At 37.4% G+C, this 18,126-nt stretch overlaps 1 protein-coding gene across 1 annotated transcript; it reads left to right on the top strand.

The window, feature by feature from the left end:
* The first annotated feature begins 911 nt into the window (after positions 1-911).
* Positions 912-17,687, top strand: LOC143624555 (uncharacterized). Its single transcript, XM_077095166.1, has 3 exons — positions 912-1,254; positions 2,469-2,820; positions 17,611-17,687. Exons 1-2 carry the CDS (start codon positions 912-914, stop codon positions 2,789-2,791), a joined length of 666 nt encoding a protein of 221 aa, XP_076951281.1. The 3' UTR covers positions 2,792-2,820; positions 17,611-17,687.
* Positions 17,688-18,126: the final 439 nt, after the last annotated feature.

Below are 18,126 nucleotides of genomic sequence, written 5' to 3'. Positions count from 1 at the left end.
TGATGTCAAGGCTAGCTCGACATGATTCAAGATAATAAGGCAGTTTGCTTAGAAATGTAGTTTTTGTTGCTAAATGAATTGAACACACAACGTTCATGTGTCAGGACCGCTGCCAAATAATTTGAACTTTTTTACTTTACAAGTTATAGTATTTGGTGTGTGCATCATATAGTTATCATATTGATATGTGACCTTGTAGTTCCATATATTGGTGTGTGGACAATGCTAATCAACTGATCGCAACTCAATCGGTTATGCTTTTATCATGGATTGATGCAAGGAAGTCCTTATTTAACCGTATTTAGCGAAAGTTTATTTTAAGATGTATTTTGGTTGGTTATAATGAAAGTTTGGTCATTTAATACAATTATTATGTGCTCTGATTAAACAAATATATTTCATTTAGCACATAATAGTTCAAAGGGGTAAAATAGTTATTCTGTATAGTCATTCAGATGTTCAATCAAACAACACTTACTGGCTCAGAACCTCTTAACCATTCATACCTGTTAATGGTTCAGCACTTGCTAAACAGCCCCTAAGTTGATTCGTTCCCACACCAAACCTTTATTAAGAACCAAAATTGTTTCAAAACTATTCATTTGTAATTTATTACATGTTTGTCTAAAAACACATACTCTCTCCCTCCCTCTCTCTCTCTCTCTCTCTCTTTTTTTACAACTTCAAACATGTTTCTTAATACTCAGATTTCGTTCGATTTGATTTTGTGTCGGTTCAATTTTTTACACGACTTGAAAGTGTGACATTGGGTTCAAGTCATTTTGTAAATGAGCGAAACGGTTGCTCGGTTCGGTTTGGCTAGAGTAAGGAGCCCTAATTTGGATTATGCTAGGTGAGGGTCTTCTATATATTGAAAAAAAACCCAAGGAAGTGTAGAGTAGAATTTGACGATGCGTTTCACAGAGTGGCCGGCGATCGAGCTGAGGGTGGGCGAGTCAAGGCTGTCATTTCAGCAAGACAACGGGTCAATGCACGTGGGAACCACCGTCTGGCCTTGCTCCCTCGTCCTCGTCAAATTCATCGAGCGTTGGCGCTCTCGCACAAACAATAACAATAACCCCTACCAAACCCTAACTGACTTCACCAACAAACGCGCCGTCGAGCTCGGCACCGGCTGCGGCGTCGCCGCCATGGGCCTCTACCTCCTCGGCCTTAAAGACGTCATCCTCACCGACATCCCACCCGTCATGCCCGCACTCAAACATAATTTGAAACGCAACAAACCTGTCTTGGGTAGCTACCACACTCTAACTCAATACTTATAATCATTAATAATTGCTATATTGCCTACCCCACCGCCCAATTCTACAAGCAGACAATGTTGTAGAATTTGTCAGCCGGTGGGGTAGGTACCTATAAATTCCAGTCTGATTAATTGCTAGTACCCTAATCGCTAGTTCGTGTTGTAGAACTTGCTAGGTGGTGGGTAGGGACTAGCGATTAAATAGGATTAATTGTGTATGTACACACACACACACACATCTATATCTAGGGGCGTGCTTGTTGTGATTCGGTTTTGGGCTAATAATGAACCAAAAACCAAATTTGCGTTTTTTGATTTTTAAAACCATTAGGTTTTGGTTGATTTGGTTTACCTAATCGGCTCAAAAAAATTGACCCAAGATATTGCCTGATATTCTATTTTTTAAAAAGTTAATGATCATCATCATCATCGTACTCAGTAAATCCCACCGATAGCAAAGCTATGGTAGGGTCTGAGGAGGGTAAGATGTAGACAACCTTACCTCTACCCCGAAGGAATAGAGAGGCTGCTTCCGGTGAGACCCCCGGCTCGATATTAGTTTTGCATCAAGCCTTGGACATAAGGCACATAACACTCAACCACCAGGACATCGGCCGATTGGTGCGTGTACCCTTGTCTTTCGGCTATCAGCGCCACCACATGATGCCTGATTAACCTTCCGCCACTTTTAACGTTATTTCACGAGATTAGTAAAATAACGTCAAAATTAGTGCAATTTCACTTTTGTCCACCCGAGGGTTCACACATATATACATTATATGGGCGCACCGCAAGCAGGGCGTTTTTTAAAAAGTTAATGGTAATAGAATATTGAACATTTGGGCCTAAAATTTTAAGAGCTAATGAAAGATACTTACATTCAAAATTAAAGATAAGAAGTCATAAATTCAATAACATTTAGTCATCTGTAGGTACAGTTTTAATGATTAAGACTTGGTTATTACGATTTTCTCGGTTTTTTTGGTTATTCCGGTTCGGTGTTTTCGGTTTTACACAAAACACAAAACCAAACCAAAACAATATTTTGGTTTTTATTAAAGTCGAAAACCGAACCGTTGGTTTTTAATTCAGTTTGGTTTTGTTTGTTTCGGTTTGGTTTTTTGGTTTCGTGCACATCCCTATCTGTATTTACCAATATGCATTTATAAAAATTTTCAAGTATACATGTATGCATATGTGCTAGGTAAGATGTTGAAAACAGCGCAACTGAATTGGAAGAATTTGGATCAAATTAAAGCATTACAGCCGCCGTTTGATATAGTGATTGCTGCTGATGTCGTGTATATTGAGGAATCGGTTGCGCCGTTACTGGCGGCGATGGAAGCTATGGTTGGTGATTCAGGTGTGGTGCTGTTAGGGTATCAAATTAGGTCACCTGAAGCTCATGAGTTGTTTTGGGAGCAGTGTTATCGGATTTTTGAGGTTGAGAAGGTGCCTCATGAGCATCTTCACCCGGATTATGCGTACGAAGAGTCTGATGTGTACATTCTGCGAAAGAAGTTGTAAAACATATGGTACACAACCGCGGCAATCAGGTGAGTTACACTGTCTTATCATGTTAATTTAGTATCGAATATAGCTGATATTGATTCATAAATCAGAATTTTGTTTAGTTGTTAATTTTGTGACAATAGTGTCGATGTCATGCTAATCTTACATATATATGCAAAATGCTAGGATAATATGGTTGGCTGATTTGTAATATAACAAATGCACTTTTGCTACTGAGTAACGTATCGATTGGGCACAAATTTGGTCTCAGAACTGTAATTTGGCTTTAATAAGAGATGTTAAAATCTATGTAGTCCAATTAACACAAACAGGCAAGTGTGATGAGTGATCTAATCGGTACTAGCATATGTAATTGTAAAACAATCCTATATTCATATCATTATTATGTTGTGAGAATTAAAGCCTATGAAACAAATATAAAGCATTTTTTTCTCAACATTTTTATCTGTAAAGAACCAAAATGTGCAAGTAATGCCATTTTTAAAATATGTATATGATAGAATACAAATTTTGGGCTTTTCTTGAGACTAATCACTTTAAGTGTCCACAGGCAATGAATTTTGGTACTCTATGTTAGACTAGGCTCATTGTGTTTGAGCTCTGTTAATATTTGATTTCCATTTGTTTGATTGATGATATTTGCAACCAGATTTTGGAAGTGGGAGGATTTAGGACAAGATAACTAACTATTCTTAGCTTTACACCTAGAATAACTTGTATATTGCCGGTATAAGATTTAATTACTATGGGTTTATGATTGCTAGCAGAGTGGAATGGGAATGAGAATGGATGGCAAATACATGAGATATGCAATTTGGTTTATGAATAGGTTGAATATCATTTTTATAAGCATCATATTTGGGTATGGGAATAACATACATCCAAAGTTAAAACATAATAATAGACACAATAATTTAAACTTAATAAGAATTAAATGCCAGTAACAAAGTTGCGAATAGTCATGAACTGGATTAAAACAACAAAATTAGTACACAAAGTTGAATAATGCAATAGTTTACCTTTTTCACTGAAAAATGGAACTAAAATATTAACAGTTATATTTTTCTCATAATAGTTTACCTTTCGTCGGTTCCTTTCACAATTCTATCGGATTAAGCTCCTATTCCGTTGGACCGACAAATGAAGCCGACAAGTGGTGAGCCGTAGGTCAATGAGTTTCGTCGACGGCTAATGAAGAACCGTCGGTGGCAATAGCTTTTTATGGCTAGTTTGGTGATTTTGTGAAACTTGTGGCTAAAGTTGGAAATTGAGTGATCAGTGTGATTATTTTACAGATTTTTCCATATAAATTTGGGTTCCATGTATCTAAGGCTGTCATTTTTACCCGGAACCCAACCCGAAAAAACTCGTACCCGAACTAAACCAACCCGAAAAATCCAAACCGGAGAAAAGACTAACTCAAACCCGAACCGAAGTAATTTGGGTTGGTTCTTGGGTTTGATTTATAAGTTTTGGGTCAACCTGAAAAACCCGAATTATATTTTTAGGTATAATAGGCCAAGCCTTAGCCACTAAAGCTGCCCAATCGACTGTTGTCATTCAAAGTATTATCTATCGACTGTTTATTGTTAATTTATTGTTTTTCGTTTATTACTAATAGCAACTGTAATCGAAAAACCAAATCACGCATGATTGATGACGATTATGTTCGAGTTTGTTTTACTCTTCTTTAGAATTGTTTTATCAAGTTATGTCGGTTTATTATTTGATTATTTGCGTTACGAGCAAAGAAGAATATGTTGTTTCAATTTTAGCATAGTTTTTAATTTTTTTCTCTAGGATACTTGAAACCCGATTAACCCAACCCGAAAAAACCCGAATTACTCATACCCAAAAAACCGTGAGAGATTTGGGTTGGATTTCGGTTCAAGATTTAAAACTTTGAAACCCGAAGAACCCGACCCAAAAAACGACCCCGAAGAACACCACTACGTGTATCACATTATGATTTTTATTTTCTTTTTGTAAATAAAATGATTTAAATGTGTGGTTTGGAAACTTTACGGGCTAATTTTGTAATGTATGGAAATGTGCTTTAGAAGGGTGGAGCAACAGGTGCAAGGAAAGAAATGTACATACACAACCCAACATTTAATAAAAAATTAATATATCTCTCTTCAACCTACACAATCCAATCTAACCAAACTTTTTCACTTTTATTCGTAACCCAAAACCCAACCTAAACCAATGTTTATTACATATATATGATTTATGTTTGAATTTAATCTATAAAATTTATTCTAAATAATAAAACTACCTACACAATCCAATCTAACCAAACTTTTTAACTCTTATTCATAACCCAACCTAAACCAATGTTTATTACATATATATGATTTATGTTTGAATTTAATCTATAAAATTTATTCTAAATAATAAAACTGTCTATTTTTTTAAACAATAATAATTTAAATATTAAAAGTTCCAAAAAATATATACGTTTATGAAACATACTTAATATTAAATGGTTTATTACAAGTCTTTATTTTTTTTAAAAAAATAGTACAAACTCATATAAAAAATACATATTCTTGAAAGCAAACCGTTTTTAATAAAACTTATATCGAGATGTTCGTAAAAAAACAACTAAAAAGATTGTGTTTTTAAATATTTTTTATAAATTAAATAATATAAGTTATTTAACAAAGTTCTATATTAAATGAATTGCTAGAAAACAAAAAAGAAAAAGAAAATCAAATACTATACCAATAGAAAGATGACACCTCCACAAGATTTGGGTTGTGACTTGGGTTGAGCCATCGACCGGGTTGTGGCGTTATATTGCCTTTTCCTTTTCTTTTTTATTTCAATGGGTCACAACCTCTTTCAAAGGTTGTTGATTAGAGGTGCACACCGGTTTAAAACTCAAAACCGGTTCGGTTTGGTCAACAAAAGTTAAAACTGGTTTATGATCGGTTTTTGTTCGAGTTGAAACCGGTTTCTTACCATGTTATGATCGGTTTTGGTTCGGGTTTTGATTAGTTTTGGTTCGGGTTTTGACCGTTTTTTGCTCGGTTTATGTTCGGCTAACTGGTTTGGAACCGGTTTTGATAGAGAAAATTACAAACCGGTTCCGAACTTACGGTTTTAATTGGTTTCACCTTCATACTGTTGATAAACATAGTCTAGTAGAAGGTGGCCCAACCACACTTTATTTATGTGCCTCCTAGTTTATGGCAAATTAAACATTTTATTATCTATAGGGACCCACCGTCACTCCATATCTTATCTCCCATCTATTACTTGTTATTTATACAAAGGTGAAGATTTTGTTTTTTTGTTTTTTTTGTTATTTCCTCAATTGTGAGAGGTATACACCTTAACTAATCTTAGCTCTTGTACGTAGGGATAAGCAAATGCACCTGGACTGAACATGTATCGTATCGGTACTGGTATCGAAATGTGTATTTCGGTATTTAATTGGGTGATTAAAATTGATGAACTTCTCTAATCATTTTGGGTGTTAGGCTTCAACCTTTGAATATTATTGGTCATGTTGGGTTGGAAAAGCTTATTTTGGATATCCGAAATATCATAAATTTCTAATTAATATTTAATATTTACTTTTCAAAAAAAGTAATTTGGATATCCGAGATTTTCTAAAGACTAATAGAATCCGAAAATTTAGATATCCGGATTTTCGAATATTTTGCGTTCAGAATTTTGGATAGTTCAGGCTCGGTTTAGAATTCGGGTGCATACCCTATATATCATTCATTTAACTTCTTCACTCGCTATCATTCTTCATCACTTCCTCCATTAATGGTCACACACCATCCTTTTTAGATCTGTCCTCCATAATCACCTCGAAAGTTGTTTAAGAATAGGCACATTTCTTTCTTTATAAATATATTGGTTGCCACCATCTCATAACCACCCGTCTTCTCTTTCAAATCCTCCCAAGTCGATCTCACCCAATGGCAAGTCAACATGATGATGAAGTGGCCCATCTTGCCGGTACCCCTTTCACCACCACCGGTTCCCAGTCTCCACCCTCCCGCCACCCGCACCACCACCGCCAGGCCCATCGCAACCACTAACGCCGGTTCCCGTCCCATCGCCACTGTCGGTTCTCGTCCCACCGCCATCGCCCGTTCTGGTTCGGCTGAAGGCGAAATTAGAATACCTTTGAGTTGGTTGTGGCTTCTGATCTCCCTCGGCTTTTTTCGGATCTATTGCATTTCCACTCGTTTGGTTTATGTGGGGCACCTGAAAGTTTCCCAAGGTGATGTGTTAACAGCAACATCATCCTGGTGGCCAATGAGAACTCCCTGACAGCAAGCTTGGGAGGGGAGTTGGATTTTGTCTCGCTGGCCCAAAAGACTGGTCGAGTAAACTCCATTCCCCACTCGGTCAACTACAACCTCACCCTCACCAACTTCCCCGATCACCCTATTTCCACATTCTCAACTTCTTCTGCCTTCATAATTGGCGGTTCAACCCCAAAGACGACTCGGGTGGTATTTCCTCAGCAGGCGGTCCATTTCCCGGTCGGGACAGTTAGGGCTATCAAGCAGAAACTGGCCCAGAATGATCTTTTTTATCTCTTGCTGACCGCTGACTACCATTGGCACGGCGGTCACAGAAAAATGCAGCTTCAGTTTGGTGAAAACCGCCACACGCGGTATAGTTGCCGGTTTCCTATTGCGAGGACACAACACCCCCAAATTGTACCGCGTGTGGTGGTTTTGACCGAACTGAAGCTCCATTTTTCTGTGACTGCCCTGCCACTCGAATTCAGCGGTCAGCAAGAGGGAAAAAAGATCATTCCGGGCCAGCTTCTCATTGATAACCCTAATTGTCCCGATCGGGAGACGGACAGCCCGGTGGGGAAATACCACCTAGCTCGTCTTTGGGGTTGAACCGCCAATTGTGAAAGCGGAAGAGGTTGGGAGTGTGGAAATAGGGTGACCGAGGAAGTTGGTGAGGTTGCAGGTGACCGAGTGGGAAATGGGGTTTACTCGACCAGTCTTTTGGACCAGCGAGACAAAATCCAACTCCCCTCCCAAGCTCGCCGTCAGGGAGGTCTCATTGGCCACCAAGATGATGTTGCTGTTAACAACACAGCACCGTGGGATACTTTCAGGTGCCCCGCAAAAACCAAACGAGTGGCAACATAGTAGATCACAAAGAAGCCGAGGGGGATCAGAAGCTGCAACCAACTCAAAGGTATTCTATTTTCGCCTTCAGCCGGTTCAGAACGGGCGATGGCGGTGGGACGAGAACCGGCGATGGGCCTGGCGGTGGTGGTGCGGGTGGCGGGAGTGGTGGTGAAGGGTGGAGACTGGGAACCGGTGGTAGTGGAGGGGGTATCGACAAGATGGGCCCATTCAACGTCATGTTGTGTTGCTATTGGGAAAGATCGACTTGGGAGGATTTGAAAGAGATGACGGTTGGTTATGAGATGGTGGCAACCAATATATTGGCTCGAAAGTTGTTTAAAAATAGGCTCATTTCTTTCTTTATAAATATATTGGTTGTCACAATCTCATAACCAACCGTCTTCTCTTTCAAATCCTCCCAAGTCATCTCACCCAATGGCAACTCAACAAGATGTTGAATTGGCCCACCTTGTCGGTACCCCCCTCCACCACCATCTGTTCCCAGTCTCCACCCACCACCGCCACCCGCACCACCACCGCCAGGCCCATCGCAACCACCATCGCCCGTTCTCGTCCCACCGCCATCGCCCTGTTCTGGTCTGGCTAAAGGCGAAATTAAAACACCTTTGAGTTGTTTATGGCTTCTGATCCCCCTCGGCTTTTTTGGGATCTCTTGCGTTGCCACCCGTTTGGTTTTTGCGGGGCACTTGAAAGTGTCCCAAGGTGCTGTGTTGTTAACAGCAACATCATCCTGGTAGCCAATGAGACCTCCCTGACGGCGAGCTTGGGAGGGGAGTTGGATTTTGTCTCGCTGGTCCAAAAGACCGGTCGAGTAAACCCCATTCCTCACTCGGTCAACTACAACCTCACCCTCACCAACTTCCCCGTTCACCCTATTTCCACATTCTCAACCTCTTCCGCTTTCACAATTAGCGGTTCAACCCTAAAGACGACTTGGGTGGTATTTCCCCAGCAGGCGGTCAATCTCCTAGTCAGGACAGTTAGGGCTATCAAGCAGAAACTGGCCCAGAATGATCTTTTTTACCTCTTGCTGACTACCAATGGCACAGCAGTCACAAAAATGGAGCTTCAGTTCGGTCAAAACCGCCACACGCGGTACAGTTGCCGGTTTCCTATTGCGGGGACGTAACACCCCCAAACTGTACTGCATATGGTGGTTTTGACCGAACTAACGGGATTATAATGGTTAATTAATTGGTTAAAGATGCCACATTTATTATTATAAGGCGTGGATTATTTTAATATTATTCTAAGCTTAACGAAAGTTTAATGGTTTTTAATATTACAACTTTAATACTAATATGAGAGTTGCAGTTTTATATTGAACGGATTTTAAATTAACAATTTATAGTTGACGAGTTAAGGCTAACGAATCGTAATCTAATTTTTAGTGATTTCATCATCATCATCATCATCGTACTCAGTATATCCCACCAATAGCAATGCTATGGTAGGGTCTGAGGAGAGTAAGATGTAGACAGCCTTACCTCTATCCCATAGGGATAGAGAGGCTGCTTCCGGTGAGACCCCCGGCTCGATAGTAGTTTTGAATCAAGCCTTGGACATAAGACACATAACACTCAATCATCGGGACACCGGCAGATTGGTGCATGTGCCCTTGTCTTTCGGCTATCAACGCCACCACATGATGCCTGATTAACCTTCCGCCACTTTTAACGTTATTTTCACGTGATTAGTAAAATAACGTCAAAATTAGTGCAATTTTTAGTAAAATAACGTAATTTTTAGTGATTTAACGAAATATATTATTTAAATATTATTTCATCTAATAATTAATATGAGAATTTTATTATATTTATGAGGCACGGATTTTATCTTAAACCGACTATTTTAGCGTTCAAAAATATTAACGAAAAAGAATTTTAAAGTGAACAAAATGGAATATAAATATAATATAATATTAACGGGATTCACGAATTTAACGAATATGAAAAAGTTGGGGTTTGGGATGAAAAATGATAAAATTTATTTATAAAATAATTTTATTTAACTAAAAATAATTTCATTTGATTTTTAATAATTTTATTTGGTTAAATATAATAAAAGATAATTGATTTAAAAAAAATAAGAAAAATAAACGGCCTGACCCGAGTTCGAAGGGGTCCTCACATCCACACACGTATAGCTCAACCAGCTGGGCCAGTTTGTGTTTTGTGTTTATAACAGAAACCAGAGATATATATGTACATATACACTCATTCATCTTCCCCATTTTCATAACCCTAGATTCACATATCATGGAATCCGTTTATTGTCCATTCGAATTAGTTTAGGGGTTTTAAAATTTGATGAGAAACGAATTCGAAACGTATAAAAATTACCCGTTACAGTGACGAACTGAAAGAGAACCATGGCCGCCGGAGAAATGAACCTTGAAGGATGGATTACGGGAGATATAGAGTATATTGGGTGAAATAGATTATTGGTACAAGTTTAGTTTTAGTTAGAGATCCTATTTATACTAGTAATTGAGTCGCGTAGTCGTTAATTGGTGTAAATACGATTGGCCGATTATCCGGCGAGTATTACGGCTAAAAATTCGTCAGTTTCAAGATGAATAAGGTAATAAAATCGTATATTAGTGATTTCCGTTATGGTCCAAGGTCGATACGCGAATAACATTGATTAAAGAGCGAGATTTGTGGGGGTAACGAGGCTCGCCGGCGCCGTTTACCAGCGGCCGGACTTCTTGTCGTGAAAACGGGGTGGGTTAGGGGGGCTGGGTGATTGGATTATTAAAATATATTATTTTAAGTTATAAGTACATGTTTGGTCCTTGCATTTTCAAGTAATTTTAGTTTGGAGAATAAGTTATAATTACCAAACGAACCCTTGATCTTTAGAAATAGTTTTAAGACCAGTAATTATAAACATAATTCACAAGTTGAATCCCGAACCTTGAAATGTGTTAAAACCGAAATAATGAGTTATGAACTTGGATATTTGTTATATATTATACTCGGGTGGTTTACATATCGGCTAAACTTAATAAAACTCTACAACCCGGGGGTTTGTTAATTGAACAAAACGAATAGAAAACGAGTGAACAATAACTTAAATCTTCCCGAATTATATTAACGATAATCGATGAAAAAAAATACATTGAAGCGAACTTGAGAAAATAATATATATTTGTTATATTCTTTTTTATATTCTGAACATAAAAACACCTTGAATATTTGGAAAATTACCGAAAGACCTTCTAAGAAAGTTTTTTTAATTTTTCATAGACTTACCAAAAGTTGTCACACAAGAGCCGTTAGATTGTGTCTTTCTAAATCATTTGAGTATGAGTCAGATCTTGGTTATATACACCGGTAGTTAACCATCTCTTTTCCCATTGAGGATTGTGGCTTACTGTCACAAGATTCAAGATGCATTTATAACATTGGTTTCATCATATACTAGAATTTCATTTGTAAGGCCCCGTTCCCGGGAGCCCTACTTTGGCGTTGGATTTACTCATAAACGTAGTTTGTTACAGGGGAAGTCTATACAAATCGTAGCGGAAATTTAATAGTTTTATATAACAACCTTATTCTCTAACTATTCTTCAATATGGATAGCCTTGTGTACACCTCAAGCTTGCCACATCGTCAATAATATCTGCATGCATACTAAAAGTCAGCTACACGCTGAGTGAGTTTTAACGTTCTTTCTTTTCATAAAATTACGAATTATAATTAAATCACATTCTTTATTCATACGCAATAAAACACTCGTCTATAACTAGTCCCGTACGTACTTGCTCGTAATCGAGCCTTCTATTCTTACTCGTAATCGAACCATATCAAATTAAAGGGATTTTCCATGCAATCGCACTACCTATACACACATAATTAATAACTACTGTACTTAGTATCCCTAATTAATAACTACCGGACCCCTTATTCATTGTATCAATAGCTGGACCTCCTATTCATTGTATCCATAACTGGACCGCCTATTCTTTGTATCCATAATTGGACCATATTATTCATATTTTCCTAATCAATCAATTCGTTGCATCTATAACTAGACCACATTACTATCACCACACGTGCCCGAACACAGTATAGGCTTTTAGTCCTTTATTGTGCTCGTGCCTGTGCTCTCCCGTTCATAGAACTCTGTTGTTCCCTTAATTAGAGCATCTGTCTATCGCGTACGTGTCTGCATATCGCTCACGAGTACTCGTGATGTGGACAGGTATAAGGTACTACGACCCCTCTGATGTCCACATCATCACTTACTCACGTTCATAAGACATTCTTAATATTTGTAGTTAAATAATTTTATTACTAATTTACGCATTTACTTTCTCTTTTAAACATATCTCGCTCGTCTTTATCTTCTTTCTTGAGTATGCATACAGCCCCAAAACGTTTAAGGAAAAAGAGGGGGCTAGAACTCACTTGGTCCTGTTTCCTTCGGAATTGATTGTAACACCTTTCTCTTGCTGGGCACGGTTAACTGTTTAACAGGTGTAGGTGTTAATCATTACTTTTCTATTTGAGTCTTACTACCTTAGTTAGAAACTAAGTTATCGTAGCTGTTGGTGCTACTATTTCAGTCGCATCGCATATACGAACCAATCGCATCGCATGGCAAAACCATTCGCATGGAAATCCATTCGCATCGCATGCAAACCATTCGCATTGCATGCAAACAGTTCGCATCACATGCGAATACCAACCATTCGCATCGCATGCAAACCATTCGCATCGCATGCCAACCATTTGCATCGCCCTATACAAATCGCATCGCATGTCGGGCGATGCGATTCCATTTTGTGCGACTAGAATCTTCTTTTCCTATATTTTACTATCTTCCGGCCATTTTCCTCCATGACCCTTACTTATGCCCCGATTTACTCCTTTTTACAGGTTACATGTCAAATCCGACCTCAAGGACTTAACCTTTTCACGAACCGAACCACTACTTGTTTTACCCGAACCTAACAAACTTACCCATTTACTCTCAAGTTCATTACTTTATCAATAATCTTGGCCTGATCTATTATCCTACCAAGTTTCATGCAAATCCGTACACGAAAAGTTTCTTTTTAAATAAACCGTACCTTTGAGGTTTATGTTCGAAATCACTCGAATAGCCCAAAACCATATCAAACGAACTCGGAATTGAGTGATTCAAGCGGCCACGCGACCGGGTCGCTGAGCTCTACCAGCGTCGCCTGCTGCCGTCACCGGAATCCATCGCCACCGTCGTCGGAAAACCCAATTAGTCGCCGGAAATCTTCATTTTCCACTGTTACGGGTTTGCTGATAAAAACCGGGTTTCCCGACCTCTGATCGAAGATCCGTCTGGTGGAAATCTTCATTTATATTCTATGAACACTCAGTTAAAATTTGAGACCGATCCGACGGTTAGATCTCCGGGAATCTTCGGATCTTTGCAGGTAGCTCTCACAAAAACGGGATTTTGGGTAGAGAAGAAGTTAGAGGTGATGAGGATTATAAATGAGATGGTGGCTCTATTTATACGAAGGGGTAGGGTTTTATGTTTAACTTTTCATCTAATGACACTTTATCCCCTTATACTTTAAATAATCACACTTATCTTCTATAATTCATTTGAACTCGATTTTTTCAAAGCACTTGCTGAACTCGTTTAGCTAATAGAGCACAAGCATGATTTGTTTTAAGCTTTATATCCGAATCACGAGTATAATCTCAGCCATCTCCTGAACCTCTTGAGAATTAACCTCAACTCCAAATAATGTGGATTTGCTCAAATTTATATTCAACCCCGACAAAAGTTTGAATATTCTTAAAATACGACCAATCCACCGAACATTTCTAATTGACCACTCGCCGATAATAAGAGCATCGTCGGCAAAAAAAAGATGAGATAACAAAGGGCCATCATTAGGAGTTTGAAATCCTTGGAACCCTCCATTATTACACCCAGTTCTAAATAAAACCGACAAAGCCTCCATCGCCAAAATAAACAAGAATGGGGATATTGGATCACCTTGACGAATACCTCTCGAGTATTTAAATTCAAACGTAGGTGACCCGTTTACCAGAACTGAAGAATGCGCTGACGACACAATTCCAAAAATCCAGCTTCTCCACCTATTTGGAAATCCCATATTCTCCATCACCCTATCCACAAAATTCCAATTCAAATGATCATAAGCTTTTTCAAAATCCACTTTCAATAACAACCCTATGCTTTTCCTCTTCTTCCACCACGATATAATTTCATTTATCATTAATGGCCTGTCCAAAATCGATCTATCACTCAAGAAAGCTGATTGTGAGTTAGATATAACCGACTTCAGCACCTGCTTAAGCCTATTAGCTAACACTTTGGAGACAATTTTAGAAATAGCTCCGACAAGATTTATCGGTTTGTAAGTAATATAATTAAATGGTTAATAAATGATAAAGCCTAGCTGAACCAAAGATTTAGAAATGGGACTCAAAACGATGACGCTGCAAGCTAATGTCTCTTTCTTACATTTTACAGGGGAGTTACTCAAGTGTTATCACTTGTGGGTGACTTTGGGTGACTTATGCAACACATTCTTAACTCCACATAAGCGCCACATCACCCACTTTACCCATTTTTACTCCATCTCACTTAAAAAGGAAATGGTTTGACCCCGACTTAACCCTCCTCAATTTAATGTAAAAACAATTGTTAAATTATTGTTTTTAACGCCCCTTAACCCATGAAGGGAGTGGTGCCCCACTTGTTAACCTTTACCAAATCAGTTTTAACGTCCTGGGTGTTAAGGTATGCCCCAAGGCCTTAGGGTTTCAACAAATATGATTTTGTTACAGAGTAAAGAGTGACATACAGGTTGGGGGCAATTTGGGTTCATTGAACTTTTGTTATTGCTAAATGGATTGATATCTGGTTAGCTTAAAGTCTCAAACTTTGTAAGGCCATTTTAAATAATTGAACTCTTTGCACAAAGTAACTTACTGAAAGAATATAACCAGCACACTCTTGGGTCTCTTAGAACTGTAATCTTGGTTTCTGTTTTTTGTGACAACACAAAACCTGAGTTTATATTAATACGATTCTTATACTATAAATTAGCTGATGTGTGTTTACTTTACCCAAGTTTTAAAACTGTGAAGTCCAGTTAACACAGTTACAGATACTAAAACACAAAAAGGCAATTGTGATCGAATCGGTAATGACTAGAAGCCTAGAATCCTGATACTAAGTCTTTATCACCCTTCATTCAGAAAAAAACTTGGGGATTGAAAACATTAATATAAAAGACTATTAAGTTAGAAAAACTAGAACTTTAAGAAAACGATAACTGCTACACAATAACGATATTAAGTTCAGTAATAGGAACAATACTAACAATGATCCTTACTCAAGTTGACCAACCTAAAGAGGCAGTTGGATCAGTTAGTTTTAAGGTAAAGCCTGGTTAAGTCCATCAGTTTCTTTATCTTGTAAAATCAATCAACACACACTTCTTGTGTTGCTAACTAATGGCAAGATACAGATGAAACTTGATTAACTTTCAGTTATGGTTTTAAATTAACTTAGTTCTCTTGTTACTAATATCCAAAAATCAGGTAACATAGATCAATTTCATACCGAATAACTAACACCACAAGGTATCTTGTATGCAATTAGTCATTTGTATTGAATTGATCATCTGGAAACCTATTTTACGAACAGAAGTTTTCTTGTCAATGCATAATCTAAACTATCTAATTCTAGAATCTAGACAATTTTATAAAGTACTGCTAAATACGTAAATCTGTTCATGACCAAAAATCGCAATCAATTAGCCTTAAAAGAACCACCATGACACACAAGTGGAAATAGTTCTAGTGCATGGCTATCTAAATGGGTTTACATGCCTGTGTGATTTTTAAATTGTATTTTTCTTAAGATTACAAAGAGCTACATGATTTGGTAACGGGTTTGCATTTCATTGATATTTTTTCATCCTTTGAACTTTGCGCCCATGAGATGTTCTTCAAGAGGCGGTGGCACGCCTATATGATTTACAATTAAAAAACAATCAAATTTGCAAGTAATGTCATCTATAAAATATGCATACTTAAGGCATATTGGTAGTAGAATACATCTTGGGTTTTTCTTTTAAGACTATCCAGTATAAGTGTCTATTATTAATGTATATTGGTCCTCTATGTTAGAACTTAGGCATATGGTTTATTGTGTTTGTGCTCTATGAATATTTGATTTCAATTTGGGACAATATAACTAGAGATTCTTAGGTTTACACCTAGGATAACGTGGATGCTCGTGCTGTGGTATTAAAATTCAAGCACACAACATAATCTGCTATATCTTGTTTAACATAGTAAACAAGAACTGGTAGGCGGTGTTCGGTTTGGAGTAAGAGAATCACTATGGGAACGATAATAGATGTGATTACATGATATCTGCAATGTGTTTTATGCCATTCTCAAAAGAGTCATATTTGTGTATGGGAATGCAGTAGCATACGACATAATTAAACATTTTAGTAGACACAATAATTTAAACCTATTATGCATTAAATACCGCCCGGTAACAGTCGCAAATAGTCATGAATTGGAATAAATACCAAAAGTAGAAATTGAATAATGCCATGTTCGAAGAAAAAAATGCAACTAAAATATTAACAATCATATTTTTCTTGAATTGCTGAACATAAAACCCTTAGAATTTTATAATTTCTAGAACCTTTATACAATGTCTTTCTAAAGCATTTTAATAGACCCAGGCTTATGTTCTTGGTTATATACACAGCTAGTTAACCACCTCTTCTCCCATTGGGGATTGTGGCTTATTGTCACCTAATTCAAGATGCATTTGTAGCATATTTGCCATCATATATTAGATTACATTGTAACAATGTATATGCCTTCTACTTTGTTTCTGAAGATCATGGTTGTAAACGAGCCGAGCCGACTTGTTCAGCTTATAGGGCACATGCTTGACTCCTTTAGAGCTCTATTTCCAAAAGCTCACATGTGGCTTGTGAGAAAATTTTCAAGCTCAAGCTTGGTTTGTTTTATATATAATATATGTATGTATAATCAATTGGCCAAGCTTTTTATACATAATTAGAATAATTTGACATTTTTACATATAAATTAATGTATATCATTTTTAGTATATAACACATGTAAATATATTGTAATAAATATATATCATATTTAAGTAAAAAATGGGCTCTTTTAGGCTCACTAGCCTAGCCGAGCTCGGTATATGAAGGTCGATTCGTTTATTAGACAAGTGTATATACTTATAGGCTTGAGCTCGTTTACGCTCGACTCAATTTGAGCTTTTAGCGAACCAATCTCGAGTGGTTCATGAGTGGCTCGTTAGATACTTGAATTGGGCCAAGCTTAAACGAGCTCACGTGTAAATTGGAGTCCGTTGTTTAATACACGAGCTCAAGCCCTAGATCATGTACTGAGCTTGACAAGGCAAACTAGCCTTTTATTTATATAAATTTTATAATATTTTTTTAAATATAGTAACATTGTTTTATAATAATGATAAAATAAGTAAATAATATGTTTCTCAGTGAAATAATTTAATGGTTTATTAACTAATAAACAAGCCTAGTTGAACCCGAGATTTAGAAATAGGGCTTGAACTGATTACACAGAAAAAACATTATATCTAATGCCTCTTTCTAACATTTTGCAGGCGACTCTTGTTGACGCTGTAGGTTCTTGTTGCTAGTATCTTCTTTGTGCACCCTGCTTGGATATCTTTTTCCCTTTAGTGCAAGTTTGTAAAATATAGTTCTAAATGTGTTATGTCGATTTGGGTTGTCTTCATATAGTCTGCACTTGAAAAATGAATTTAATATAAATATTAAGAGAATTATGGCAGTTTTGTTATAAATGGCGGTGTAACATTTGGATCTCATTTATTGATATTCTATTAAGTTATCACCATTGCCTTCCATAGAGTTTTTCGGTAAACAAGTTTTTACAGAGTTGATCAGAATTGAAATTGGCAGGATATAAGGAAGAAGACTTAGGACCAGACAATTCAGTGTTTTTCACTCTGCCGCACCGAAATGGTTGAGTTGCGCCCTTTCTGAATGAAACAACTGCAAACCGATTTGGTTTTTTGCTCAATAAAAGTATTTAATTTAAAAAGAACCTAAATAAATAATGGAAATTTTTGTTTCGGTATTTCGGCTCACTTGTTCAA

The sequence above is a fragment of the Bidens hawaiensis genome, unplaced genomic scaffold (assembly GCF_021521415.1).
Source record: "Bidens hawaiensis isolate Kalapana, Puna unplaced genomic scaffold, B.hawaiensis_p1.1 tig00003867_1, whole genome shotgun sequence".
NCBI lineage: Eukaryota > Viridiplantae > Streptophyta > Magnoliopsida > Asterales > Asteraceae > Bidens > Bidens hawaiensis.
Note: the sequence above shows the minus strand (reverse complement) of the source record. Positions and strands in the feature narration are given on the sequence as shown.